The sequence below is a fragment of the Aspergillus bombycis genome (genome assembly GCF_001792695.1).
Source record: "Aspergillus bombycis strain NRRL26010 chromosome Unknown contig00001, whole genome shotgun sequence".
NCBI classification, from domain to species: Eukaryota; Fungi; Ascomycota; class Eurotiomycetes; order Eurotiales; family Aspergillaceae; genus Aspergillus; species Aspergillus bombycis.
The window spans coordinates 725,993-753,611 of NW_019170003.1; the positions used below are offsets into that span (position 1 = coordinate 725,993).

The 27,619-nt window shown below is 51.3% G+C and overlaps 9 protein-coding genes across 9 annotated transcripts; 5 read left to right on the forward strand and 4 right to left on the reverse strand.

The window, feature by feature from the left end:
- Positions 1 to 946: 946 nt before the first annotated feature.
- ABOM_000267 (CRAL-TRIO domain-containing protein) lies at positions 947 to 2,577 on the reverse strand (the record flags this gene model as incomplete). Its single annotated transcript, XM_022527397.1, has 4 exons — positions 947 to 1,494; positions 1,560 to 1,659; positions 1,715 to 1,756; positions 1,825 to 2,577. 4 exons carry the CDS (start codon positions 2,575 to 2,577, stop codon positions 947 to 949), a joined length of 1,443 nt encoding a protein of 480 aa, XP_022394933.1.
- A 1,032-nt stretch (positions 2,578 to 3,609) lies between these two features.
- On the forward strand, positions 3,610 to 5,734 carry ABOM_000268 (putative C6 transcription factor; the record flags this gene model as incomplete). The annotated part of the gene is made up of 2 exons (XM_022527398.1): positions 3,610 to 4,921; positions 4,971 to 5,734. 2 exons carry the CDS (start codon positions 3,610 to 3,612, stop codon positions 5,732 to 5,734), a joined length of 2,076 nt encoding a protein of 691 aa, XP_022394942.1.
- A 199-nt stretch (positions 5,735 to 5,933) lies between these two features.
- ABOM_000269 (putative guanine deaminase) lies at positions 5,934 to 7,310 on the forward strand (the record flags this gene model as incomplete). Its single annotated transcript, XM_022527399.1, has 1 exon — positions 5,934 to 7,310. One exon carries the CDS (start codon positions 5,934 to 5,936, stop codon positions 7,308 to 7,310), a length of 1,377 nt encoding a protein of 458 aa, XP_022394941.1.
- A 609-nt stretch (positions 7,311 to 7,919) lies between these two features.
- On the reverse strand, positions 7,920 to 10,522 carry optF (small oligopeptide transporter, OPT family; the record flags this gene model as incomplete). The annotated part of the gene is made up of 6 exons (XM_022527400.1): positions 7,920 to 8,119; positions 8,172 to 8,441; positions 8,491 to 8,705; positions 8,756 to 10,083; positions 10,142 to 10,330; positions 10,469 to 10,522. The coding sequence occupies 6 exons, from the start codon at positions 10,520 to 10,522 to the stop codon at positions 7,920 to 7,922; spliced, it is 2,256 nt and encodes a 751-aa protein (XP_022394723.1).
- A 1,245-nt stretch (positions 10,523 to 11,767) lies between these two features.
- ABOM_000271 (FAD-dependent oxidoreductase) lies at positions 11,768 to 12,952 on the forward strand (the record flags this gene model as incomplete). Its single annotated transcript, XM_022527401.1, has 3 exons — positions 11,768 to 12,148; positions 12,206 to 12,603; positions 12,667 to 12,952. 3 exons carry the CDS (start codon positions 11,768 to 11,770, stop codon positions 12,950 to 12,952), a joined length of 1,065 nt encoding a protein of 354 aa, XP_022394724.1.
- Positions 12,953 to 14,493: 1,541 nt separating this feature from the next.
- fos-1 (sensor histidine kinase/response regulator Fos-1/TcsA) lies at positions 14,494 to 16,341 on the forward strand (the record flags this gene model as incomplete). The annotated part of the gene is made up of 1 exon (XM_022527402.1): positions 14,494 to 16,341. The coding sequence occupies one exon, from the start codon at positions 14,494 to 14,496 to the stop codon at positions 16,339 to 16,341; it is 1,848 nt and encodes a 615-aa protein (XP_022394725.1).
- A 35-nt stretch (positions 16,342 to 16,376) lies between these two features.
- ABOM_000273 (sensor histidine kinase/response regulator Fos-1/TcsA) lies at positions 16,377 to 16,642 on the forward strand (the record flags this gene model as incomplete). Its single annotated transcript, XM_022527403.1, has 2 exons — positions 16,377 to 16,509; positions 16,560 to 16,642. The coding sequence occupies 2 exons, from the start codon at positions 16,377 to 16,379 to the stop codon at positions 16,640 to 16,642; spliced, it is 216 nt and encodes a 71-aa protein (XP_022394726.1).
- A 2,198-nt stretch (positions 16,643 to 18,840) lies between these two features.
- Positions 18,841 to 24,560, reverse strand: ABOM_000274 (uncharacterized protein; the record flags this gene model as incomplete). The annotated part of the gene is made up of 4 exons (XM_022527404.1): positions 18,841 to 18,959; positions 19,016 to 22,937; positions 23,355 to 23,624; positions 24,024 to 24,560. 4 exons carry the CDS (start codon positions 24,558 to 24,560, stop codon positions 18,841 to 18,843), a joined length of 4,848 nt encoding a protein of 1,615 aa, XP_022394719.1.
- Positions 24,561 to 25,153: 593 nt separating this feature from the next.
- fmpD (ABC-type transporter fsqE) lies at positions 25,154 to 27,408 on the reverse strand (the record flags this gene model as incomplete). Its single annotated transcript, XM_022527405.1, has 3 exons — positions 25,154 to 25,995; positions 26,108 to 27,149; positions 27,214 to 27,408. The coding sequence occupies 3 exons, from the start codon at positions 27,406 to 27,408 to the stop codon at positions 25,154 to 25,156; spliced, it is 2,079 nt and encodes a 692-aa protein (XP_022394720.1).
- Positions 27,409 to 27,619: the final 211 nt, after the last annotated feature.

Here is a 27,619-nt window from a genome sequence, read left to right on the forward strand (position 1 = left end):
CAACGCACAGTATCATCGATATCTCGTGAATCCCGAGTATTAGTCCCTTTACCTGCTTTTACCTACTCTAAGGGCGAAAAGCTGCGGACGAGGCTGTGAAGGAGGTGGACACTGATCCGCCTAGTCGCCGGAGGCAAGTGTGATATCCGCCGAGGAAACCAAGGAATGGTAAACAGAACGATGTAAAGTCGACAGGGCCGTGTAGCCCAACATATAGACTACTTAAGGTGCTCATAAAAGGCCCCTAAATCTCTATAAACGTGTTGTCAAGCCGCACATCTCGATTATTATTCAAATAAGGATGTAGAGAATTGGGCTACGCTAAATCTTTCTCAAGATTAAGGCAGTAGAATCAGGTCGCTGCCAGTACATGTAAGGACTACTCTTTCTTCTTTAGGGTCTGTTGTTTTATGTTGTATTCTATTCAGTTAAGTTTAATACCAGCCATCATCTCTCGAAAGAGTATCAATTTAGACATTTGTACAGAGAGTGCTTAGCCAGTAACCTCTGTCTCTAGTCCTGGACACAGAACAGCTGTAAATCACAGTATTTATTAAGATGAATCATCGATTTTATCCATCCTATTCGGCGAAACTATGTTAGAATTATCCACGTGAGGGTTCATAAATACCCTTCAGGCTTTGCTCTAAAGAACCCAGAACCAATCTCGTAGATGTGGTCAACACCCTGCTTTTGACAAGTGAGATCACGGACACCAGAAGCCCATGAGGTAGAACGTCGGCTCAGAGTATACACCAACCCAGGTATAGCAACTGTGGAAGGGCTTACTCAATATATTCAAATTTACCATTGCTCTACTAGACAGATTCTGAGAGATATTTCACTTTGTTGTGTTCTGTCTATTCTAGTTTCTTTGAAACGTTTGCCCAGAATAACTTTAACCTAGTCATGACGAATCCCCGAAACAAATGAGCACGGTAGCTGATCAAGCTGCGCTGGCCACCTGTGCCTCCCTTGCGTACTCGACTTGATCAACCACAGCCTTCGCTTCCTTCTCATTTTCTTCCTTGGTCTTCCCTTGGCCCCCCTTGTCGGGATAAAAGTCGATATTTCCATGGGCTTGAATCACACCAATGCGATCCAGGAGTGTACGGGAACGGATGTACGGATCCAGTTTCCAATAATTCTCTCGCAGCCGCCGAGCGATATCCACCCTGCGATTCTTTTGCTGTGAAGCATCGCCCAAATTTCCCTTGTCCTTGGCAGAAAGCCACATTGAGGTTGCCTCGAAGAGTTCCTCTCCGATCCGTTGGTGCTGGGCCATGATGGAGTCTCTGGTGGTCGTATCCTGAAGCTGAGCATTCTCGTCTTGTTGAGGCTCTACATATTCGTAGGTCCAGTCTTCAGCGCCGCCAAGCTCCGTCACAATCTGGGATCGATCGATAAATTGCTCCAAGTCTTGAACCGAGTTCACGAAATGAACTTTGGCGGCCACAACGGGGTCAAGCCAACCCCGGATGACCTTCCAAATTCCTGGATACGGGTATTAGCATGGGCCTGGGTAGCAGGATGGGGGATGCAAGGTGTATTGTACGCACCAGAGAAGAACCAGGGGGCATTGTAGAAGAGCATATATCCAAGCGATTCAGGGTAGTTCTCCTGGAAGCATTGAATGATGAACTTGACCGGAGCGTACTCCTGGGAATCGTCAGCAAAATGATACACAGTTCCTCGCAGGCTCATAATAGTTTACCATATTTGAAAGAGCAAAGTTTGTCAAGTCGAAGACTAGTGTCTACTCATCCAGTTCACGAATTAGCCGAATTTATACCTCATGCTCAGTCACACGTAACGGGCACTTACCATGGTTTCAACTGGAGGAACAAGCAGCAGTCGCATCAATTCGATGTTATACAAAATATATGAATTGAGAGCCTTTTCACTCTGCGCACCTGGCTTATGGGTCCGCGCTCTTACAACACAAATAGGACGACCGGATTTATCGGAGCCATGAAAAAAGCCCTTGCCCATGTGCAACTGGGCCATAAAGCCCTCTCCATCCTTTTTATCGGTGCTACCAGTGGCGCTCTGCGACTGCTGCAATGCATGCAGCTCTCCCTTGCGGATTACCTCACCTTCCACTTGTTGCTGCTTGCTCCACCACTCCAGTGCCGATACAAACTTGACAAACCCTTTGCTGACATCCCATTTCTCGGCACGTAAGTATCGAAGGAGGAACGTGTCTGGATGATCTTGTTTCATCATAGCGAAGAAAGCCGAGCGAAGCTCATCCGGCTTGAGCTTGGTCAGAACTTGCTGTATCAATTTGATCTCCTGAGCGCTCATCTTCATCGCCTCGAGCTCAGAAAGCAGTTTGGGAGGCACTGAAGGCACATCGTTGGATTTAACTGTGTCCTCTGACCACGATAGCGAGAAGAGCTTCCTGCGCTGCTTTGGTGATGTTGTGGAGGTAGTCTGACCACTGTGATTTGTGTCTGTGCGATATAACTCCGGATCGCACGATCGCAGGAAGATCGCCCATAGCTGTAGGAGTTTCTCTTCTTGGTCTTGGGTGAGGCTCCCCACGTGCCCCGTTTCTACGGTTGCGATACTCATTTTTCAGTCGTATTCCGGTGGTACGGTGATGACTTTGGGCCAGAGAAGGGGTGGTTGTCAGTGTTTATATTTGGCTGTGTAACGGATTTAGTAAATAGCCGCCCTCGATGATCCTCGGTCCGTAACGACTTTTCGCCAATTCCGCCGGGTGGTCCCAACTGAAATATTAAATAGCCCCCCTAGCTTAGTGTATATCGACAGTAGATTCCTGATCCACATGTGATTTACTGCAGCTACTTTAGGTTAGGGGACTAGGAGGTAGGGAGTTCTCCCTCGGTATGTAAACGTGAGGGGTAAGAGGCACATCAGGGGCGATCTGCAAACCTCTGGGGCTACGATTGACGCCTGGTCTCAGTGAGGCCTGCTGGGGGCAGGGTATGGTTCTGTTGGGGTTCAGCAATTCACCAGGTTTATCCATGTCGCAAAAATCATGGGACAAGCACAGGACGTTGTTGGCTGCATATCATCATCACGCTTATTGCGCAACGTGCTTGTGTCCACCGGGTTGTACTGCATACTACTACTACTACTAGTAATACTGGCGATGGGACTTGACAGATCATCCAATCAGGACTAGAGTTCAGTGAGCTCATTTTCAAGTTCCAACCACAGTGATATAATGGATTGCCGCCGAATCTGGTCAGGAGTGCGAGAGTCTATTGGGAGACTCCATCTGGAGGTCATCTCTCGTGGAATCAGGGGAGAAGAGGAAAGCGGGGTTGATGATCTCAAAACTGAATATTAGCCGCATGGTATAGCCGTACAGGAACGGTATTGACTTAGCCGATTGGCGCCGTGGCTGGCTGGCTATCAGAGAGTAGTACTCCTGGAGTTCGACTTGAGCTTAGGGCAAAAAGAAAAAAGATCGGCGCCGGTTCCGGCCAGCGTGATGGGGAACACCAAACCTCAACGGGACTAGCGGAGGGACGACCTTTAAAGCAGCGGGACGACATCCCCAAGCCATCATCTCCACCATCGGAATGGCCTGCGGTTCGAGCCGCCGACCCCTTGGCCTTTGCTGCATCTTCCAGTATGACCAACCGCGACCCCGAGTTTCGACATCAGCTGGGCAAGTTTCGTCTTGATTCTTCCTTCGCATCGCATGTTTCCACGCCTCCCCCTCCCCTACTACATCCTGAAACCTCCCCGCTCTCTCAGCCCCCTTCCCTGACGACCCCGACATCGTTGCAGCCACAGCAAACCCCATCCCATACCTCCCACCCCCATCGCAGCAAACGTGTTTCAACGGCCTGTGACTTTTGTCGCAAACGGAAAAAGAAATGTGATTTTCGCTATCCGAACTGTTCCGCATGTACTCGCGCCGGGGTACGATGTACGATTCCTCCGCCGGGTCCCCAAGTCGCCAGTGCCTCCGTCCCGCGAGATCAGCTGGAGAACCTTCAGAACCGCGTACGATGGCTAGAAGATGTTCTGCGACGCAAGACGGGCCTCTCCGTAGCCGACAGGCCAACAGGGAGCGCGCTGGATGGGGAAGGAGATTTGGACTGGTGGTACCAGGTACCAACGGTGTTAATGGGCCGGGATGGTTCCCGTTCAACGACGTCCGCGACAGTCTCAGCATCCAGCCCAGCTGACTCGCCTGCTGTCGGGGCAGAACTGCCCAATGTAGGCGAAATATTTCGAGATCAGCTGGAAAATCGACGACCATCGGTTGCGCGCCCGGTTGCGTCTGCCCCGCGCGTTCTCCGCTTGGCCTCCTTGGAGGAAGCGGAACGAGTGGCCTCGCAGTACTTCGACGGCATTGGCTACCAATACCCATTTCTCCATCGTCATGAGTTCTTTACGCAGTTACGACGCATATATACTGGCGACGTGCCATCGCCTGACGTGCTATACACATACCACATCACAATTGCTATCGCCATGCTGATCAGTAATGCCGAAGGCACACAAGCGAACGAGTACTACCGTGCGAGCCAGGAAACACTATCACTATCGTTACAAAACGAGGATCTGTCGGCGGTGCGGGCCTTACTAAGCCTGGCACTATGGACGATGTTTTCCACGAACGGCCCGAGCGTGTGGCATGTGCTGGGCAGCGCTCTCCGCCTAGCGACGAGTCTCGGTCTGCATAAGGCTCGGAATTCGGGCAATGTGGTGGAGGATGAAATGGCCAAGCGAGCGTTCTGGAGTCTATACAATCTCGATCGACTTGTTGCCAGCACACTGGCTCGACCGTTGGGCATCGCCGACGAAGATATCAGCGTGAACTTACCGCGCGAGTTCAACGATGACTGGGGCGAAGCGCCGGGGGCCAGTGCCATGACGATCCCAGTGCAGGTGGTGCGCCTGCGCCGGATATTCTCACGGATTTACCGTTATTGTAGGTTTGCCCGAACGGGACGACGATACGTTTAGACTAACCTTTGCAGTATACAATAACCATCCTCCCCCTCCTCCCGCCGAAGTTTCCCTTACACTCCTTCACTTCCGGCAGGAGCTTGATGACTGGCGTCGGAATGCGCCCGTCTATCCCCCCGCACTTCTGTATTCAACCAGCTATTACGATTATCTCTATGCGACCACTCTGCTTCTCATGCATCGACCCAGCCCGCGAAATCCGACACCGGATGCGACTAGCATTGTGAGCTGCGGCGATGCCAGCATTCAAGTCATCCGATCATATTGGGACAGCTATTCCGTTGGGAAGCTCAAATGGATCTGGCTGACGCTGAGTCAGATCTACTTTGCAGGGATCACCATCTTGTGGTGTCTCAACCAGAATTTCCTTTCTGTCCGGGATGGTCATCCAGCGGCCTGGCAACCGAACGACCAAATGATGCGACGGGCCATTCAGGCAGTTGTCGTGGTGCTGGAAGAGTTCGGCAAGCGACGGCCAGGAGTGGAACGCCTGGCGGAGTCGTTTCGCCATCATAGCACAGTCATCTTCAGTCACTTGGCATATCAACAGGAACAGATTCACAGCCAACCCCCGAGTCAGCCACCGCTACAACCACAGCTGCAGCAACAAAACGTTCTGGTGGCACCGCCGGTGCCGATGGCGGCTACCCTGGACGATGTGCTCCTTGTAGATGGGTCAGGAAATGTGCCCCTGATCGATGCGCAGCTGGCCGAGGAATTGTTCTATTCGTACGATTGGTTTCAGGAAGAGATGGCAACCTTTTATACCCTGTGAAGATGTACATAATTTATCCGTATGCAATGGAGTCGAGATACCATTATCATTCGTCCGCTTATCACTGTCTATTATTACCCCACCTCTGATAAAAAGTACTACATCACATCAGGTCAGGTCATGTCCTTTCTGAACTCCTCCACCTCTTCCCCCAGACAACACATCCAGAAACATACTCTCCCATCAACACAACACCACAATGTCCACCACCACCACCACCAAAACCGCCCAAGCCTTCCACGGCACTCTAATTCACAGCAAAGATCCCCTGACCCTCGAAATCCTCCCCAACACCCTCCTCATCATCTCCGCAACAGGCCAAATCCAATCCCTGCACCCCTCCACCAACCCACCCGACATCGCAGCCCTTCTCACCCAAGCAAACCACAACCCCGACACCACCCCAGTCACCACCCTCGCAGCCACCGAATTCCTCATCCCGGGCTTCATCGACACCCACACGCACGCCCCGCAATGGTCCCAACGCGGCCTCGGCCGCGGCATCCCTCTTCTCACCTGGCTAGAGCAGATCACCTTCGCGCACGAATCCAAACTGGCCGACCCCGTGTACGCCAAACAGCTGTACCGCGCCGCCGTGCAGGGGAGTCTCAAGCAAGGCATCACAACGGCCTGCTACTACGGCAGCCGGCACAAGGACGCGTCAGTGATCCTGGCCGAAACATGTCTCGCCATTGGCCAGCGCGCGCTGATCGGGAAATGCAACATGAACCGCCACGCACCGGACTGGTACGTCGACGCGTCCGTTGACGAGTCCGTCTCCGACACCGTCGAGTTCATCGCCAAAGTGAAGGAGCTCGACGGCGCCACGGGGCTCGTGACACCAGTCATCACGCCGCGGTTCGCAATCACCTGCGACGAACATCTCCTGGGCGAATTGGGGACCATCGTGAAACAGAACCCGGGCATCCCCGTGCAAACGCACTTCAACGAGTCCCACGGCGAAGTCAACTTCACCCGCGACCTCTTCCCACAGTTCAAGAACGAAACGGAACTGTATGACAGCTACGGCCTCCTCACCAACCGCACCATCCTTGCGCACGCCATCTACCCCCAGCCCGAGGAGCTGCCCCGTCTCAAGGAGCTGGGCTGCGGCGTCGCGCACTGCCCCATCCCCAACACGACCATGGATGAGTTCATGATCGCGCCGGTGCGTGAGTATCTCTCGCGCGGGATCAAGGTCGGCCTGGGCACGGATTGCGGGGGTGGGTACTCGTCGTCGATGCTTGATGTGATGCGCGCGGCGTTTATGGTGTCGGTTGCGAAGCAGACGGAGACCGGGGGCCGGGATGCGCCGTTGAGTATCGCCGAGAGCTTTTATCTGGCGACGCTTGGGGGCGCTAGGGTTGCTGGGTTGGAGGATCGGGTGGGGCGGTTTGCGTCCGGGTTGGAGTTTGATGCGTGTCTGGTCAGGACGGGCGTCGCTGAGGGGATTATGGCGCCGGTTGAGGAGGCGGATGGCCTCGAGGGTGGTTTTGAGAAGTTTCTTATGACGGGGGATGATCGAAATATTGTTAGGGTTTGGGTGCAGGGGAGGGAGGTGAAGGTGTCTGTTTAGACGGATCTTTTCCTTTCTTTCTTTGCTTTTGTTTTGTAATTCTTCGTTGGTAGGTTGGTTCTGAACTGGTGTATCATTTCGACTGTCTTCGTTGCTAGGTTCTGTGTTGAGTTGCGGGAGGAATTGTTGTCTGTCTGATTCGGCTCTGTACTCTCTGTTCGGAAATGGGACAAGTCGAATACTACTGATGGCTACTGATCATTGGGTATCTGTCGATTGGATTAATGACTTAGACGATGCAATGTCTCTCTTCACTGGTTGTCTGCACTATGGATATATTGTTAAGCGGAAGCAAAGGTCATCCGATTGACCATGCGGGTATATATATATCTTCTGTCGGGATACACACTTTCCAACTCTAACCAAATTTGTAATTAACCGTTTATATGTGACTGTATGGGTACATGAAGTAATATGTGTCGTCTAAATAATTACAATTAATAGGTACTGTATGCTATGCTCAGACCAAGTCTGCCCGGAAAAATAAACGCCACACGAAAACCATATCCAACAAAGCTTAAAGGTATCCAGCGTATAGAAAAGGGGTATTGCTGGCCTATATGGAGAAGATAAATGCGCCGACCAAATGATATATCAGAAAAAAAAAACTCATTCCCATGTTCCTTTGCGAGGTCCGAAGTATCCTGACTCCGGTAGCGCCTTCCACGGTGTGCCTTTACCGTCCGCAGTGCGCGCGGACACGGTATTGCCCCACCAGTGTAGCGGACCCGCTGGAAGGGTGATACAGAAGAAGATGATGACGGTGGCCACGGCCACGGCGCAGTCAAGTGCTGCTGAAAGAACGTAGTCTAGACCATGTTAGAACGACGCAGCGATATACTCGTAGCAGAGACGACCTACTATATTTAGCCCACCAGGCCGGCCTGCGTCGTTTAATCAAGCCGTTGAAGATAAGATTGACAATCCACCAGGAGGAAAAGTTGATCCCTGTGGCCGGTGGGACAAGGCTCATGGCACCAAAAGCTACCGGCCAGGAGATGTAGTTGGCCTGCTTCCAGCGCCGACCAATGAGATATGTGACAATCACGACCAGAGGCCCAGCCAAGAAGAACCAGAGAAGATTGCCGTAGATTTGGCCGGGGGAAAAATTCCGTCCGGGACCGAGGGCTCCTACATATTGTTAACCAAATTCGTTTCACGCGTTATGGCGAATGCCTACCCCAGATTAACGAGGATGAATACGTGACTCGACCATGGGGACAAGTAAATCCGCCGTCGGCGTCGGGCGTGCAGATGCCATCAATTCGAGTGATCATGAACACCGTGACGCCGCACTGGACGATGGCCCCAATCAAAGTCGCCAATCCCTGGGCTAAGAATAAGGTTCGGGGAGCAATGTGAAGATAGTGAGCTAATTTCATGTCCGCCACGAATCTGTTTGGTTAGGTGCGCTCAGACTCCTGGGGTGAAACGGGATGGCTTACTCTAGTCCCTGAGACACTGCCACATATCCGTAAAACTTGAACGCCATGTTGGCAACGGGTCGTCCGAGGAAGGCGTAGCCGCCAATAAACTCCGTGATAAGGTTTAACTGGTTGCTGGTAATATTCGTGACCGCCTTGATGATGCCAACGGGGATAAAGTAGATCATCGGCAGCACGAAGGCCAGCAAGACCGCCCACGCTGGGAGTCCCGTGTGCCACACCTCGTTGGTCACAATGCTCAGTACAAACATCAGTATGGTTACGGCTGCAAACCACCACCAAGGAACGTCTTTGTACGAGGCCATGAGGCGTGAATGAACATCCTTCTGATCCCGTCCTTTCCATTGCTCCCAGAGGTCAGTTCCGTGGTACAGAGCTACGTGAACGAAGATACCCGTGAGATTGGCAAATGCTACGCCGTAGGTCACTGCATAGCCCGCTGGAAGAAACATGGGCGAGTACCCGCGGTACGCCTCCACGTTGACCGTGCCGTCATGGTTCATCACACGGCTGGTGTTGTAAGGTTTCCCTGTATTGTCGAAGGTGTTGGGATTCAACAGCGGTAGATACGCCGAGTACCACGTATTGGTATAATATAGAATGGGGCAGATTAACCAAAAGAACAAGGCAAATGATCCAATCACGTTCAGCCCTGCCCAGAAAGGGACCAGGAGCGGGCTTTGGTTCGCATAGACGACCTGAGCCCAATCAAAGGTTAGAATTGACATGCCCAGCCCGGTCGTGTGGCCAAAGAGCTGATTGACCACAACGTTCGTCGGTACGATCCAGCAGATAAAGTTAAACGTGCTCAGACCGGTGAAAAGGTAGCCCGGAGCAAAATACCAGATTGCCCCGCCCGCGAAAACAAAAAGGAAGAAGCGGAGACGCGTGATCGACCAGCCATCCGCGACGACGTTGGCGCGCGAGTGTAAGGTGGATAGTAGCGCGGCATTCGACAAAACCTGCGGCCAAATCATTGTCGCCGGTCCCACGAGCCAGCGCGAAGCCATGCCTGCCAAGCCAAAGCCGAACAGTTGAGTGGTGATACACAATAGAATCTCGAACCCCCCTTGTGAAGGCATGTTGTAGAACTTCACCATAGCCTCAATTATCTGCGTCGCAGCCGCCGATCCGAAGGAGACATTGGCCATGATGGTGATCAAAGCATGCTCCTTGATGTTGAAGTGGCGATCCGGATTGAGCCACCCCAATGGCAGCCATTTCGCCCAGGCGCAGCCAACGGGAAATGCGACCAGCTGTGCAACCAAAGCGCTGATGGTTACACTGGGCTGCCTTAGACTAAAGAACTGATTCAATCCACTCCCCACCTAAGGCTAGTCAGCGTTACACGCTCCGCAACACACCACTGCTCCGCCATTGACGTACGATCGTAAATATCACCCCAATCGTCCACATCCGAACCGTGTTGACCGGCAGATGGACATCGTCCACCGGTCGAACGACCGCACGAACCTCTGGAAAGGGAGAATCGTCGGCTTCGTAAGGGAGGATCTCGGCGGCATCGCGGTCGCTTAGAATGCTGTAGTTGCTCCCATCGATATCCAAAGACGGTTCCTAGCGACGATCATTAGATAAAGAACTGACGGTAAGAGTATGGCTCAAGTGATTGGCCCGATATCTGCAGGGCATCTGGTGTGCGCCACGTGGAAAGCGAAGGATGGTCACTGGGGGAGCTAAGTCAGTTTAACCCACCTGTAGGAACTCCTTTTGCTGGGGCTTTTCGTCCCGCTGCGGGATGTCAGCCATAATACGAAGGACGTATTATGCTGGTAAGCAGATTTAAAGTAGGGTTGTTCGCGCTGGGTCCAGTCAATGAAGGTCCAGGATCTTGTCTAACAGTCTAACAGGGGGGTTGAATGAAGGTGGAGTGGACATCGCCCTCGATGTGGTCTAGTGGCTCTCGTGACAGGCGAGCCCACGCGAATCGTTTATTAAATTTTATTATTCCTCTTCCATGTTGAGTAATAAACTCTCGCTCTGAGCCGTGAGGATCAGGTAATGATACCAACTTGTCCGGTAACGGCCCATACGACAATACAGATCGGAAAACCCCTGGCCTCGTCATCACCGAAAAGGCGATGGTTTGAGAAAGGAGATCTTTTGCTACCCGAGTGGATAGGGTCCACCTGGAATTCTTTGTCGAATTTTTGTCTTTTTCTGGGTTGCTTTCTTGTTCACCTTTCATGTTGGTTGGTGATTGTTTGTTTGTAGGTCCTGGATGCAGGGTAAAATTGTTTATAGTCCTGTGTCGTATTCCCTCACCGTCATCGGTCTAGGCTTCTACATCGAGTTTAGTCAACGACGATGAAATGTAAGTCAAAATACATGTGCATCGGAGCAATCGACGGTCGACCGCCTTGGGTATGGTTGGGCGGTTCAGTCCGTCTTTTTCCTCATCGAATATTCGCCGAAGGTTCCATAGTGCGTCGGGACGAACCGCCTACAGTCATGCCACGATAGAAATCAGCCTGTGAGCTTTGATAAAGCCACAAGATGACGAGTCCCTTGTAAACCCTTTTTGCTCTTGGGACGCAATATCACACTGATATTATTGGTGATCAATGGGCGCAACACTTCTGTATCTGGTGTAGACGTTGTTGTTTGTGGTTCCTCCCTCGTCGCTCCCAGCGGGTACAGCCGACCATCGGATCTGAGCGCTTCTATCCGACTCCAGCAAACCATTCGACAACGACACGCAAACTGATCATCGCTACGAGATGGCTGTTTCATTGGTTCCTTATAAGAGAAAGGCGGTGGCACCTGTAGAATGATAAGAGCATTGAAGATTTTGGTCCCCCGAGGCTTCACATCCAGTTACCCCACGATTTATATGTCGTGATATCTATCCTTCAACTTTGCCTCTTAAGATTCTCCTAAACTTCATCCACCATAAGTCTTAACCCCCTGAAGACTCTGGTGTAGGTGGTCTGCGCCATTGTACGACAAGGGAGGCAAACCCGCTGGTACACGCTGAATCTCTCCACCGACAGCATGGGGGATCTTGGCCACCCCGTCGATATCTCCGATGTGCCTTTCGCACAACGACCCATCGTCATCTTGGGTGCCGGAATTATTGGATGTGCTGCCGCAAGACAACTTCTTCTCAATGGATTCCCCGTAGTCTTGGTGGCGGAGTATCTCCCCGGAGACCAGAGTATCTTTTATGCGTCTGCTTGGGCCGGAGCAGCATGGCATGCGGCTGGGGGCATTAGCCCTGAATATCGGTACTTTCAAGCGATCACCCATCGCCATCTGCTAAAGATGGCGCAGGAAGACCCTGAGTCGGGGGTTTGTATTGTGGACACACGCGAGTATCTTGAAGACCCCCCAACCGAAAACTCTGCGATATGGGGGAAGACTGTCGTATCGAAGGTGAGGTGGCTATGTCATTTCCCAGGGGGAGGGTTACATTGCTGACTGTGGAGATAGTTTCGTGACCTAAAACACGGTGAATATCCTCCTAATTTCTCCTGTGGGTGGGCATACGATACGCTCGTCACCGACCCCACGCGCCATATGCCTTACCTGGGAAAACAAATCAAGACGCTCGGCGGTCAGTTCATTCGGAAACGGGTCGAATCTCTCCAGGAGCTGTACACAATGTTTCCCGAATCGAGCATCTTCATCAATGCAAGTGGTATAGGGAGCAAGACGTTGAGTGATGTCCAGGACGAGAAGTGTTTTCCTGAACGAGGACAAAACGTGTTTTTGCGCACCGATAATTGCCAGACCATGTACTTCCGGAACGGCAAGGAATATACTTATGTCATTCCCCGGCCATTATCGAAAGGTGTCGTACTGGGTGGAGTAAAGCAAAGCGATAACTTGTAAGTTTTTTTTTCATCGCCCCGTGGTACGAGATTTTCGCCCTGAGACTGACTGATAAATAGGTCTCCCGAAGTGGATATGGACATAGCCCGAGATGAGATTGCACGCGCCCATCGTCTCGCTCCTGAGATAGTTCCGGAATATCCCCCCGAAGATGCGCTCGATCACATCATTGGCATCCGCCCGTCCAGGAAAGGCGGTTTCCGCCTTGAATCCGAAAAAGTGGGAAGCCGCATTGTCCTCTCCGCGTATGGATTCGGTGGGGGTGGATACGCCTTTTCATACGGTGTGGCCGATGCTTTGGCAAAGATGGTGGAAACGGCTGAGCGGGAGAATGTGATTCTGTAGAGCGGCTCATTTATTTTGTTTATTTAGCCAGCTGATACATTTGCGCAGGGTGGCTGTTTCAAACTGGACTGGATGTTACGTTGTTTGCATTTTGCTCATTAGCGACAGGATGATGATGATACCAGTATTATCGCAAGCAGTTTGTCAATTTCATAGGGAGCCGATGATATGTAATGACACTAATTATACAAAATGACTGTTACTCTTTTATGTCGTTGCTCATTTATTTCGTTTCAATTCCAATTTCAGTCACTCTTTCGCTTTGTCTTCTATCATACGGCCACATGGAGACAGTGGCCACAGGTTGCCGGGTGAACGGGGCCTCCACGAAATAAGACCTTCTAGGGCAGTGGATACCCATCCTAGTACCATTAGTAACGGTAGGGCCTGCCTCACTTCTCGTTTGACGGGCGCTGTGCTTCTAGAAGGACTATGGAAACACAATTGATTTGTGGCCCTGAACTTCATTAGTCACTAGTACTTGTGAATCCGTCTATCCTTTCCGGAAGGGGAAGCGCAGCGTCTCTGGTTCTTGTTTCAAGATAACCTTCTTTCAGTTCGTCCTATCACGATGCTCGAGGGCATGAGAAGTACTATTGATGAGGCTTTAGATGGGTGGACCCCATGAATGAACCTCTTAACTATCGAATCTATGACGTCGAAGCACGATTGCATAGGAACTGGAAAGTCCATGCCGAAGGAAAAGGATTCCTTGTTAATGCCACGAGGTGAGATGAAGACGATCGGCACCAGACAGCCACGAAGAAGAGTCCACTCCAGGGGGACCAATGAAGGTTTCGGGAGTATCTAAAAATACCACCTTTATGACAGAGTTACAACGGGATCTCAGGAGGAATGACAAGAACTTAACTCCTACTCAATGCATGTGTGTACTTTTGCTTGTCGGCATTTGAACATGGCTGAATAAGCCCCTTGGGAAAGGCCGGTGGGATTCTAGAACCTGCACCAGCGAGGGAGAAGAAGTGGTTCCATTCCTTGATTTGTACCCATTTCATTCTAGCTGGTGGATCCGCGGTTCTGAAGGAAATCAGGAATCGGTTGGACTAAGGTTGGAGGGAATGCAAACATTGGTGGTTTTGGCATGCAAGCAGAAGCAACGTGACTGGATGGTTGGGCTCGTGCCCCGCAAGTCCGGGCTGGTCGGCCGTCCACTAGTGGACGAAAGCGCATGGTCGATCGCCTTCCGTTGACGTCGGTGGTTTGGCCTTTTGCCTTAACTCGGCCTCCCCTAATGAGGAAGATTTCTCTCTGTTCCAAAGCCAACATGAAGGTTTCAGATCCTGATCGCTTTTCTTTTCCATCTCGATCTGGCTTTCAGCTTTCTTGGGTGAATTTACTGTTATGAACGGGTTTCACGAGGTCGCAACGTAACCCCAGATCGTGTCGGATCGGGTGAATCAGCCCAAACCGCGTGCTCGCTTTCCCCCCCCTTGGATATTTTTGCTCGTCCAGTCTTATTCCGCCACGCATCTCGTGGGAAAGCAGGGATGTCACTCCGAGATCGATTTCTCAATCTCAGCATGCATGATCGCGCCCAAACCGTGAACCTGCCGCTGATCACGACGCCACCAGAAGACAATGATATGGTGTTAAGCGAACTCAAAGGCGACCCGAAGCCATTGCTGCGGCCGAATGACAACTGCGCCTCAGACGCCGAATATGTCACCCCGCAGCAGGATGCCTCGCTCTGCCGCATTTATCGCTACACCCCAATACCGACTGTCGTCGTCGACGCAAACTTATCCATAGTGGAAGTGTCCGACAGTCACCTCGCCCTCTCGGGGCAAACCAGGGATACATTGCTCAATACCTGCATATGTGATCTCTCACCTTCCATAATCCCTGTGCCCGATATGGCATCCTTATATGGTGCGATACGAGCGGCTATCTCAACGAAAGAAATCCAGTTGATTGAGGACGTTCATCGACGTGATAAGAAGTCGTACTTTCGACTTCAGGTTACACCAATCTATCAAGGCCGGACATTAATATATATAGTTTTCGAGGCGCATAAGGACACCAGAGATCACTCAGATATCCATGATCAACACCATGCATATGTGAATGAAACGTACAAAATATTGGTGGACACCGTTAAAGACTATGCCATCTTCATGCTGGATACCCGTGGCAACATTACAACCTGGAATCCCGGCGCTGCCATCATGAAGGGATACTCCGCTTCCGAGATCATCGGCAAGCACTTTTCAGTGTTTTACGGTCCCGAAGATCGGCATAATAATAAACCTGGGAGGGGCCTGGCGGTATGTTTGCGCGATGGAAGGATGGAAGATGAAGGCTGGCGCTACCGTCAAGATGGTTCTCGATTCTGGGCCAACGTTATGATCACCCCTGTTTACGAGTTTGGCCGTCATGTCGGATTCGTGAAAGTGACGCGTGATCTGACGGAACGGAAGGCGGCTGAGGGGCGTCTGATTGCGGCTTTTGAAGAGTCATCGAGACTCAAGACTGACTTTTTGGCTAACATGAGTCATGAGATTCGGACGCCAATGAACGGCATGCGCCTTGCGTTGTCTATGCTGACAGACACCGAGCTCGATAGCAACCAACGTGAATACGCATCTATTATCGAGGATTCTACTTCCGTGTTGCTACAGATCATTAATGACATTCTTGATTACTCAAAGCTATCCTCAGGGTCATTCTCTTTAACGTCGGACATTGTGGAGGTTGCCAGCGTCGTGGGCGCAGTTGTGCGAAACTGCAAATCTTGTTTAAAACCAGGCGTCACCCTCAGCTGTTCCATTCCGCCAAACTTTCCTCAAGCCTTGCGTGGAGATCCCCTACGATATCGCCAAGTACTCCAGAATCTTGTCGGCAATGCGGTCAAATTCACAGAGAAGGGGAATGTCAAAATATCTACGTCATTCGCCATAGACGCGCAGGATCCTACGATGTATAATATATCGACTGAGGTAGTCGATTCGGGGGTTGGTGTGCCGGGAAGTGCTCTCAACACCTTGTTCACGCCATTCACACGGTTTGCAGATTCTACGAGACGGAGATACCAAGGTACCGGGCTCGGTCTTTCTATCTGCAAAAGCCTAGCGGAACTCATGAGCGGGAGTATAGGCTATCGGCCGAATCCGGACGGACCCGGTAGTGTATTCTGGTTCACAGCTAAGATGGGGCGGACGGATGCGCGATATCCAATCAAGCGTTCCGGCATGCTCCCCCCTGACAGCTCGGAAAATCTTATCCAAAAGCTGAGAGAAGTCGCGCCCCGCAAACATATTTTGCTCGTGGAGGATAACTTGGTGAATCACATGGTAATGCTTAAGCTCCTGCAGAGTTTCGGGTTCGAACGGATTGATGCTGCCTGGGATGGGGCAGAGGCCGTTAGCTAGTGAAACAAACGCCACTCTCTTACAATGTTGTCCTTATGGATATCAGCATGCCGGTTCTAGATGGTCTCGAGGCGACATCCCAGATCCGGAGTATGAAGATCGATGTGCCTATCATTGCGCTCACTGGCAATGCTTTGAAAGGCGACGCTGAAACTTATCTGGCCAAAGGTATGAACGACTACCTGGGAAAGCCTGTGCATCGCAATCACCTTATACAGGTGCTTTGGAAATGGCTAGGTACATGAGGACCGAGTCATTCACCGAGAGATTCAACTACGGCGTGAATACGCCAGCTTTTTAGGAACCACTGGTTTGTGGATCATAGGGTTATCGCCAATATGGATCCCCCTCTCAGTCTTCGCCAGGGCACTCACCGGGCCCTCATTGGCTCCATCAGTATACTTCAGCTGGTGGTGCTGATCCAATTAGATGCTGGATGAGTGGATGGTTCGAGAGACCCAGACTCTCCTGAGTTGGTGGTACCCACCTGGCGACAGGGTCCCGTCGTCTAACAGATGGGGCGCTTGTTGCCCAAAACAAGGCGTGGTACGGAGCCCGGAAGGTTTTAGGACCTCTGCTTCGCCTTCGGGTCTCCACTGCCGAATTATTTCCGACGGAACTGGCCGGAAACCAAATATATCCATCCGAAACAATAGAGTTATTGCACGCGTCATTTTGGACTACTTGTAGTCTAGAACCGTTTACCATATGCATCGTATCAATCCTACCTTGTTACACATTGGATTATTCTCCACTATTTTCCTCGCAACGTCCCGTGCGGTGGAAGCTTTGCCAAATCTCGGCTTCTGGGTCGATAGGACTTGTATTGGAGGAAATTCTGCTTAACTATATGCAGTTCGCTATCCCGAGTTCCTTCGATTTATGTCGAATACTTAGCAGAGTTGCATCAGAGCAGTTGAAATGGTCCATCCATCTTGGCAGCCGTGTTCATTGGCTAAACGAGAGCCAGAGACAATCCCTGCAAAGAGCCTAGCTGAGTCGAAGCAGTACTCGACTGGTTTGATATCGAAGTGGAAGCCCACTCTGGAGAGGGGTTCCTTTTCGGTTTCTGGAAGCTGTGCGCGAGAACAGAGAGGCAAGGGGGATTTGTTCGGTATAGATATTAATTATTGGCGATCTGTCCAGGGGTGGGACTTGTATAGTAAGGTTACCATCTAATGCTTGAAGACGTCCTGTTTAGAAACCCTAAACAGGGCTTTCCCGAAGCTCGAGTTGACATAGTTTAACTCCAGTTCCAGAGTACATTCTTGCTCGGATCCTGCCAATTGCCAACCTCTAGTTTCCAAGCACCCGTAACTCCCAATCTAAGCAAACTACCTAGAGTATGAATCCACTTGCACGGAAAGTTGCCCCCCACGAAGGTCCCAAAGGATGACCTTATGATGAATGATCGTGCATCTTAACGATAGGATTTCACCCAGTAGCATCCAAGATCTACGCGAGACTTCACGAAATTATTTAATGACATGAACTTTTGTCTTTAATCGGATTAGTGGAACGGACTCTGAGGATGTATCCATAGGAATCTATATAAACAGCCAGTCAAGAGGAAGAGGGGCAGAGACACGAGGGGCCAGCCTCCTCTTAACCTCTAGAGCATTTCTGGGCCTAACCCGCTCCGCTACAATCCAGAGTACACCAGCACGATACCGTCTCTCGAGGTCAGGAGAGTCCAAACAACAGGGCACACGTATTTACATCCTCATCTGCTTATTTACATAATCTCTCTGTCTACGGCCACGTTTCGGGTGTAATTTGTCCTACCTTTCCAGCAATCTGACAGCAGTGTTCGTTTACAAGTCGTCCGACTACTTTGATCATAGAACCATCCAAAAGGGCATGATGAGTAGAATCAACATACTCTGCCCGCAATCCAGGGCAACGGGCTCTCCACCACTCCGTCGCCCCGGCCGCGGCGGATTCGGGCGTATTAGACAGAGACATTCGCCTTTGTATCCCGGTGGCTGAAACGGTTCGCGCGCCAGTGGTGCAACTTTGTTGAAATGATCCAGAATCAGTTGCTTTTGGTTCTCTCCGAACAATTTCAAAGCGTAGTTGATCTCTTTTTCGCTTTCATTGTCATGCACAGAGTTTGTAGTAGGCGTGTAAGTTGCCGCGTCCAGCAAGACGAGAGAGGCTGGGTATTCGCTGTGCCGGCCTCGCCACAAAGAGGCCATCTCGTACGCGATCAATCCACCAAGAGAGTAGCCCCCCAAAATGAACCTATGGCTCGGAGAAATCCGCTTCTCTACATGGTTGAGATACAGCTCTGCCCATTGCGGTATTGTCTGGGGACCCTCCGATTGACCAAAGAACGGGTCATGAATGACCAAGACATCAAAGATATCGTCTAGGAACGGGATCAAGGGCGAAAAGATACTACCTTGCCCCCAGAGTCCGTGAATTAATACGATGGTGAGTCGGGAATTTGACCGACGATGATGTTCAAAGTGCCAAGTGGGCTCATTGGGGCCTCCTTCAGTACTCCTTGTGGGGATCATGTCTCCTAGCGCAGCCGGGGTGGGCGAGTTTAGAAGATCGAAAACATAGAGTCTGCACATCAGCCGACGGTTGATTCTTGACACCAGTCTTGCGGCCTGAAGAGAATGCCCCCCAAGATGATGAAAGCTGTCGGCAATACCGACCTCCTCACCCAGCACGTTCGCAAACTCCTCACACAGGGCGCGCTCTACGTCGCTACGTGGCAGCACGCGGACAGCCGACGATCTATTGGCCTTAACGATTTGTGCACTCTTCGCAAGCGCTCGGCGATCGACTTTGCCGTTATCATTTATGGGCATCTTGTCTAGCACCCGAATCACGGAGGGAACCATGTAGGATGGCAACTTCACCTTGAGCTTGTTGCGCAGCTGCTCTTCGATCTTTTGCTTCAGTCGCTGCTGGAGCGGCCGGTTGGTCAGAGAGTGAAAGGCGCGGTCATGATGGTCGGTAGGGAAGCGAAACAAGACCCTGGCTCCGGCGATTCTAGGTGGATAGCGGTGGAACACGGCATCCAAGCCGCCACTCTGAGAGGCCTGCCGGGCCCAGCTGATTTCCACAGAAAAATTGGTGAGACGGGCCACTTCGTGCAAGTCGACAACCGAGAGCGACGGAGCACTCCTTGCCGCTTCGCGGCAAGAGCTAATCCAGTCGTTGCCATCGAGATTTTCGTCCGTTGCGCTGTCTAGCGACTCTAGAACACATCGCTCAAGGATGGTTTTGCTGTACGGAATGTTGCTGACCGCTGCGACAGCGGTGCTCGGAAGGGATTCCAGAAGTTGTAGAAGCGACTGACGGTCTAGCTGATACGACACAAAGTCGGTCCACTGCCCCTTGTCGACCTGGTAAATGGGCTGCGACCGTTCCTTCTGGCGTTTCCTGTATACCACAGCCGCGTATCGATAACAGCTGAGCTCGTTGGTTGCCCTCATCCGCTTAGGTAGGATCTCGACGTGGTCTACAAGGTCCGGTAGCCGAGCCTCCAACGCCGTGAAAAATGCGGGATCAATAAGTAATTCCTCTTCCGCTCGTTCTATCTTTGCCATCTTCTGTCTGACTGCGCCCGGCGTTGCTGTACTGTTGATATGTAGTGCCTGCGTCACTTGGAACTGTCGATAGAGAGCGTAGGATCGCACGTCACCGAAGAACAGACGTTCGACGCTGTCCAAACGGAGGAGGTCCTCTATTACCCTCAATAGATACTCAGGAGTAGGAAAATACTGTGCCGTTGAATTGACCACGACTAGGTCAGGTGAGTTAAGCCTGTCAGTACGAGCGACGTCCGTGACCGTGCCGACTCGTACCTCAACCTTTCCCCGTAACGACGGTACCGATTGGGCCGCCTTGTTCGCGAACGTTGCCGCTTGTTCAGCAAGCTCAAGACCGACATAACTTTGCAGAGATTGGGGTAGATTGAACAGGATCATTCCACTGCCTGTACCCACTTCTAAGATGTTGCGGGGCTCACCACCGTCGAGGATAGCCGCGATAGTGTCATCCAGCCACTCTTCCATCTCCGTCCTGTCGATTTCACTCCCATCATACATGGACGTCCATCCAACAAAATCTCTCCCTAGCTTACTAGGGCCTATGTTGTCGATGCCAGCATACGCGGTTACATCAAAGTGCTCCCTCCACGTTTCGACCTGTCCTTGCTCGCTTGTGCTGTCTGCTGTCTCCCATTCGGAGAAACCCTGACCGTCAGAGATGGTGATAAAGCTAACCAACTCCGGTTCCTGGCCATCTGCATCACGTACTACTGTCACAGCGTCATTGATAGACTCATAGGCAAGTAGTGCATGCTCCACTTCCCCTAGCTCGATACGGTGTCCTCGTATCTTCACCTGGTAGTCCATGCGGCCAAAGAACTCGAGCTGGCCATCCATCGGCCGGTATCGCACGTAATCTCCTGTCCGATAGGCCTTCACTGACATCCCGTCGATTACCACGCGCACGAATCGATCGCGATCCCTCTCCGGATTGGTGTATCCTCTGGCGACGCCGTCCCCAGTGACGACGAGCTCTCCTAAGACTCCGATGGGGACCAGGCGCTGCTGCGGATCCATGACATATGCGCCTGAATTGCTGACGGCCCGCCCAATGGGCACACCGTTTACACACCTTTCTTGCGGGAGTATGCGGTACAATGTGCTAAGCACTGAATTCTCTGTAGGGCCGTAGGAATTGTAAACACCGCCTTTGACTAATTGGAGTACTTTGGACGCATCCTGTGCATCTAAACGGTCTCCAGCTGTAAAAAGTACTCGAAGTGCTTGGAGCGTGGTGGGAGAAGCAACGAGGCATTCCTTCAAGAAGGCCGGAGGGAAAACAGCAACTTCGACTCGCTCTTTGTTGAACAAGTCACCCAACATGACGCCGTCCAAGGCTGTCATGTCGTCTATGCAGATTATTGTTCCTCCGTTCAATAAAGGGGTGTAGATCTCCGACGTTGACGTGTCAAACGCGATATTGGTCATGTGTGCAACTGGAACAGCTTCCCAAATCCGCGAGAGCACGTCGGCTGTCCGTAGTATGCCACGATGCTCAACCATAACTCCCTTAGGTTTGCCTGTCGATCCCGATGTGAACATGACATACGCTAGGCTAGTAGCCGAAGGAGCCACAGAAGCCGCTGCCAGTCCGTGACTGGCCTGGTCAACCTGAGCCGAACGGTGGAGGACGTCGGCAATAGAGACGGACTCGACATCAGCTACCTGAATAGCCGGAGCCGGCACATCTGGTCCGAGAAGAAGCAGCTTGTGGCCCGGGACGGTTGAGAGTATGGCCTCGATGCGTGACTTAGGCAGTTTGATATCCAGCGGCATATACGCGAGGTTCGCCTTCAGGATCCCAAGGAACGCTACAATCGTCTGACATGACCGTGGGGCAAGAACGCCAATAAGTGTTTCGGCAGGAATGCCAGTGTGTATAAGCCAGCTGGCCAGCCTCTCCGATCTTTCATCTAGTTGGGCATATGTCAGCTCGCCAGTGGAGTCTTTAACGGCCACAACGCTAGGAGAAGCGAGAGCCTGGCGCTGGAACGCCTCGACCACGCTGGAATCGCGCGCATACCCCGTGCGCTTGATCTCAAGAAGGCCCATTTCGCGTAGCGTGGAGATGCCATCGGTGAGCTGTAGCGAGGCGACCGGTATCTGCGGCACCTCAAGGCCTCGTTTGAGAACCTCGTAGAAGACTGCAATCATCCCGCCGATAGTTCGTTGATGGTAGAGTTCTGTCGCAAATATAACAGTGCCACGGATGCAATCTGCTTCTTGGAACAGGTGAAACTCTAGGTCTAAGCTCGAGCCCGGCACGACGCTCAGCTGTTCCGTCTCCAGGCTGTCGGGCGTGGATCGCCTTAGGTTCCGTTTAGAGCATAAGGAAAATACGACCCGAACAATAGGATTACGCGACCCGCCTCTAATATCCATCGATAGCTCCGAAACGATACTCTCGAATGGGACATCTTGGTTCGCATGTGTGCCCTCTGATGTTCTGTGAACTTGGTGGACCAACTGTTCGAAAGTTTGATCATCGTCGACCCGGATTCTGATGCATTGCAAATGAGCAAACAAATCAGCTCTGCTCTCCGGCTCTTCACAGCTCCGGTCCTCTGTTAGGGTGCCCAAAGTCGCATCGTCTGCGCCAGTAAGCCGGTAGTGTGTTGTTCTAAACGCAGTGAGCAGAACAGTAAAAGGGGTCACTTGGTGTACTTCGCAGAAGTTCTGTAGGTCTCTATACAGCGAACCACTGAATTCAACCTGTTGCTTCTTGGCTGTTCCCGACAGTATAGTCGGTCGTGGCTTGTCGCAGAGAAATTGGGCTGGATGGCTTCCTTCTAGCTGTTTGACCCAGTATTCAACCTGCCGTTGGTGCTCCTCTGTCTGCCCCTGCTGCTTCTGGCATACAGCAACGTCCCGAGATTGGATGGGTAAAGGCTCTGCTACTGAGAGCGGATCCTGATTGCTTGAAGACATATTTGCACTCGTCAACCCTAGGGAATAGCCCAAGAGGTAAGTTTCTATATTGGGTTTAGGTGATGGATATAGGCGAGACGAGGGCTTGCAGGGGTAGTTCTGCATATGAGTGTCATTAGTCGCCTAGCTCTGGAAGATAGCACCCCGGTACTATGCTAGATAGGAGACGCTGTAAGAAGAGCCCTAGGACTCTATTGTGCCAAAGGTATATGACTCCTAGAGGTGTCGGTTTCTCTCGGTGCACAGGGATGAATTCGGTCCCCATCGGGCGCCGAATCGAAGTACCGAATATTGCAAAAGCGCCGATACGGGCCTTCTATGAGATTTATGGCGTGCTCTTGCGAGGTGCATGCACTTGGGTTCTACATACAGTCAGGGCCAACCCTGGATTCTCTTCGCACGCCCCAATACTTTTGTCCGCAATCATATACTTTGCTGGCTGATCCTCTATCAGCTGCTCCGCTAGGATTATTGTCATTTGGAATTACACTGTCAGTCCAGGCTCTGCATGCCTACCATCTCCCAAAACAGCCCACGTCTTGCCATAAGCTGTTTGGCGTTGCCAATCTCGGCTATAGATCCTTCGCGCATCACGCAAATTATGTCGGCATTCATGACTGTGCTCAAACGATGGGCGACCATAATGGTAGTACGGTTCTTCTTGACTGCATCAATGGCCGCTTGCACGATAGCCTCCGACTCACTATCGAGTGCCGACGTGGCTTCGTCTAGTAGTAAAAGCTTGGACTTGCGCAAGAATGCACGGGCGATAGTGATGCGCTGTTTCTGCCCGCCGCTTAGCATGCTGCCGCCTGTACCCACTATCGATGATAACCCATCACTACACGTAAGATGTTGTTAGATCTTATCCACCTGGGGCTTTACACTTGGGTAAGAGGATACTGACGGGAGGGAGTGAACAAATTCAAGAATATTAGCTTGTCTGCACGCGGCTAGAATGTCATCGTCACTGACTTGTCCTACTAAACCCACGGCAATATTTTCTCTCATGGTACCGGAGAAAACAACGGGTTCCTGGCTGATTAGTGAAATTGTGGATCGATAAGCGTTTAAATCTAGGCTACGTATATCATGTCCATCAACGAGGATCTGCCCCTGATGGAATGGGTAGAATCGTGCGAGAAGAGAGAGGCATGTGCTTTTCCCACTGCCACTCGAACCTACCAAAGCGAGCGTCTGCCCGGGCTCAACAGTAATCGTAAAGTCGTCCAAAGCACGTTTGTCTGGTCTGGAGGGATACGCAAAAGACACGTTCTTCAAGGTCACCCGACAAGGGTCAAGGCCGTGAAGAAGCTCGTGTTGTGTTCTCTTGTGCTCCAATATGCCAGACTCCGCGGGCCGCCACCGCAGTTCATTCTCAGGATCATCAAGTTCCGCTATATACTGAAGGTCCTGGGCCGCATGCATCGCCTTGCCGGCATCAGGTGCAAAGGTAAAGATTGAACCGGCAATCTGAGAGCCCGATATGAGACAGACAAAGCATACATAGACCTGAAAATCAGAGTATTCGCGATCGGCAATCAGTGTCCCACCGTACCAGAAGGCAAGGGCGGCGCATAAATACACAACGGATTGCGATGCAGCGTAGAGCGCCGAAGCAACCAGTATGGATTGGAGAGACTTCGCTGCTCTCTTAGCAAGAAATCCGTCATAGAGCATGAGAGCCTGCTCCTCAAGACCTAACGAAGCGACAGTTCGCATGGAGCGCACTATTTGTCCTGCGTATGCGGCTGAGTCCACTCCACTTTGCCTAATTCGAGCGTCGAATGCTGAAAGCACTTGGAGACGCAACCAACCGCAAGCAACAACAGCAGGTATCGTTGCTGTACAAACAAGAGCCAGCTTCCAACCGATGGCCAATGAAACTACTATACCACCGACAATGGTGGAAATGAAGGTCAATATACCTCCCAGGACCGGCCCCCCCATACCAGCAAGATCGTCGGTGCTTTTTGAGAGTACGCTCGAAAGCGCACTTGGTGAGTTTTTGGCTTGATCGAAGAAAGCCATGTCCTGTACTGTTATACGATGGCAGCAGATCTCGCGAACCCGCTGGGACAGCTTCTGCGTTGCGCACGATAGAGTAATTCCGAGTCCTAGCCAGAGTATGAATCCCGCCCCCGCAAGAGCGACATAGAGACCGGTCCACAGATTAACGCCGTGTCTCAGCTGAGTGTACTGCGCTCGAGGCAGCCCAGTGATTGTTAGTAGCTTTGCAAAGAATATGGATTGGCTGGAATCAATCAGTCAACGCCTGCTTGAGGGCAAAAGAATATGGAGGTATGAAAAGGGACTCACACTGGGATTTCCAACCCTGCAAGTATTGCACATGCAAGGCCAATTAGCAGGAGTTTCCAGTCGGGCCTACTCATGAAGAAAATGAATGACAATGCCCCTTTGGCGCTTGGGTTGTAGGAAGTGTCCTTGGGCTTCTCCACAACACGGCAAGTAAAAGATGCGCCGTTCTTTTCATCGTCCGAATTGAAATCATGATCCGGAGTATCATTCAGCATTATAATGCCCTCGTCATCACCCGAGTGCAACGAGCTTGATGCATCTTGACCATTTTCTTTAATCTGTTGCTTCTCGATCAGGTCAGCATATAAACCATTTCGAGCCATCAGCTCGATGTGAGTCCCTTGGTCCACAACTTTGCCTTGAGCGAGTACAACAATTGAGTCAGCATTCCTAATGGTGGATAACCTGTGAGCAATAATAATTGTTGTACGCTGCTCTGCTGCGGCGTCTATAGCTGCTTGTACACCTTTTTCAGACGATGTGTCCAACGCGGAGGTTGCTTCATCCAGAAGAAGAATTTTTGGGTCTCGAACAAGAGCACGGGCAATCGCAATCCTCTGTCGTTGACCCCCTGAGAGCTGGAGCCCCTTTTCGCCTACTCGGGTCTGGTAGCCTTCAGGTAATGCCATGATAAAGTCATGTGCATACGCCTTCTTGGCAGCATCGACGACTTTCTCGAGCCGCGCGCTTTCCGAGGCTGCATCATTCACATTAGAGCATCCGTAATAGATATTGTCAAGTATGGAAACGTCGAGGAGGATCGGATCCTGATCGACGAGACCTATCTGCTGCCTGAGCCAGCGCAGGTTGAGGGTTTGGATATCTTGTCCATCAATAGCTGTAACTGAATTAACGATTTGTAATCCTAGTCGATGAACTTTTACACTTACTAATTGCCCCATGTGTTGGCTCGTAGAATCTTTCTATAAGACCAAGAATGCTACTTTTACCTCCCCCAGAAGGACCAACTATGGCCGTCTTCTTGTCCGCGGCGAATTTCAAAGTGACATGGTCCAACACTTTGGCTTGGCTTCTTGATGGATAGACAAGATCCACATGATCGAACAGGATGTCGCCCTCAACACTAGTTAACTTGTCACCATCTGCTACCAAAGGATCTTGTGGAGACCTTCTAGCAATAGTCTCTAGGAGTGACTCGGTAATAGCGATCCCGGAAGTCAGCGCTTGCAGGGATGGTGCGATTCTAATAATGGCAAACACGCCAATTGTTACAGCCAGTGTAGTAGTTGTGATATCAGTCACAGACATCTCGCCTTTTACCAGGAAGATTGAACCTGCCCAGAACGAGAGCGCATAGATAAGGCATGGCATGGCGTTCATTGACGCCACGAGACCCGCCACCATATTCTGGGCTTTTCTTTCTGCTCGTGCAGCTTGACCTAAGCTTAGAGAGTACCGTTCTCGCAAGAAATTCTGCATCCCGAAGGCCGCTACCTGTCTGATAGCACCGAAAGCTTCTTCAGGGATACCGGCTGCGTAACTGTACTTTTCCCGAGATTGCTTTTGATGCTTGACAGTATATGCGCCGCCGACGGAGAACATCAGGAGCATGGCGACAAAAAATGGAGTTAATATCAGAGCAGTTTTCCAGTACATGACAAAGGCAATAATGAAAGCTGCACAAAATGTGGCTATTGCGCTCAACATAGTCGAAGCTTTACTTGTTATAGCTTCCTGGAGGATGCCCATATCGGACATGATCCGGTTCGAGATCTCGCCAGGACGCAGAATATCAAAAAAAGCCATGTTCTGACGTAATATAGCAGACAGGTACGCGATTCGAAAGGCCCTAGTGATCCGCTCCCCGCTGTAATAGAATCCAACAGTGGCCAGGTATGTAAAGACGAAAAGGCCGATGCTAAGATACACATAGTATAGGCTGAACGTTGAGATTTTCGACCGCAGCTCGGCAGCATCCACGGACCCCGTAGCGAAACCGTTAAAAACACCCACGAGGAGGCCATATATAACCTGTAAGAAGACGCAGTGAGCGAGAATGATCGTTTGGGTGAGCAACAGAATGGCTCAGACGTACGGGAACAAGCGGGTTCAAGGCACCTGCAATAATCGCGCAGGCGGAACTGATGCAAAGGATGGTCCTGTCGAGCTTTGTTGCATAGGTAGCTATTTTCGACCTTCCTCTGTCGTCACTAGGGAGGCCATTCAACTGCCTTTCCAGCACAGCCTGCTTGTGCTCCTCCGGGTTCATCTCGACTTGTGATGGGGTCATGGCTACTCGTCCTATAGTGGTTGCTTTGGGGCAGAAGCCAACTAGGCACAATTTCTGTTGGCGAGGGGTTTCGAGGTAGCTCGAAGCGCAATAAGACACCTGACGGTGATGTTGTTGATCCACTGCTAGATGCCTCGACTAATCAAATGGCCGTATCTAACTAATGTTAACGTTGACAAAAGTTCATGCGTTGGTCACCGATATTATTCGA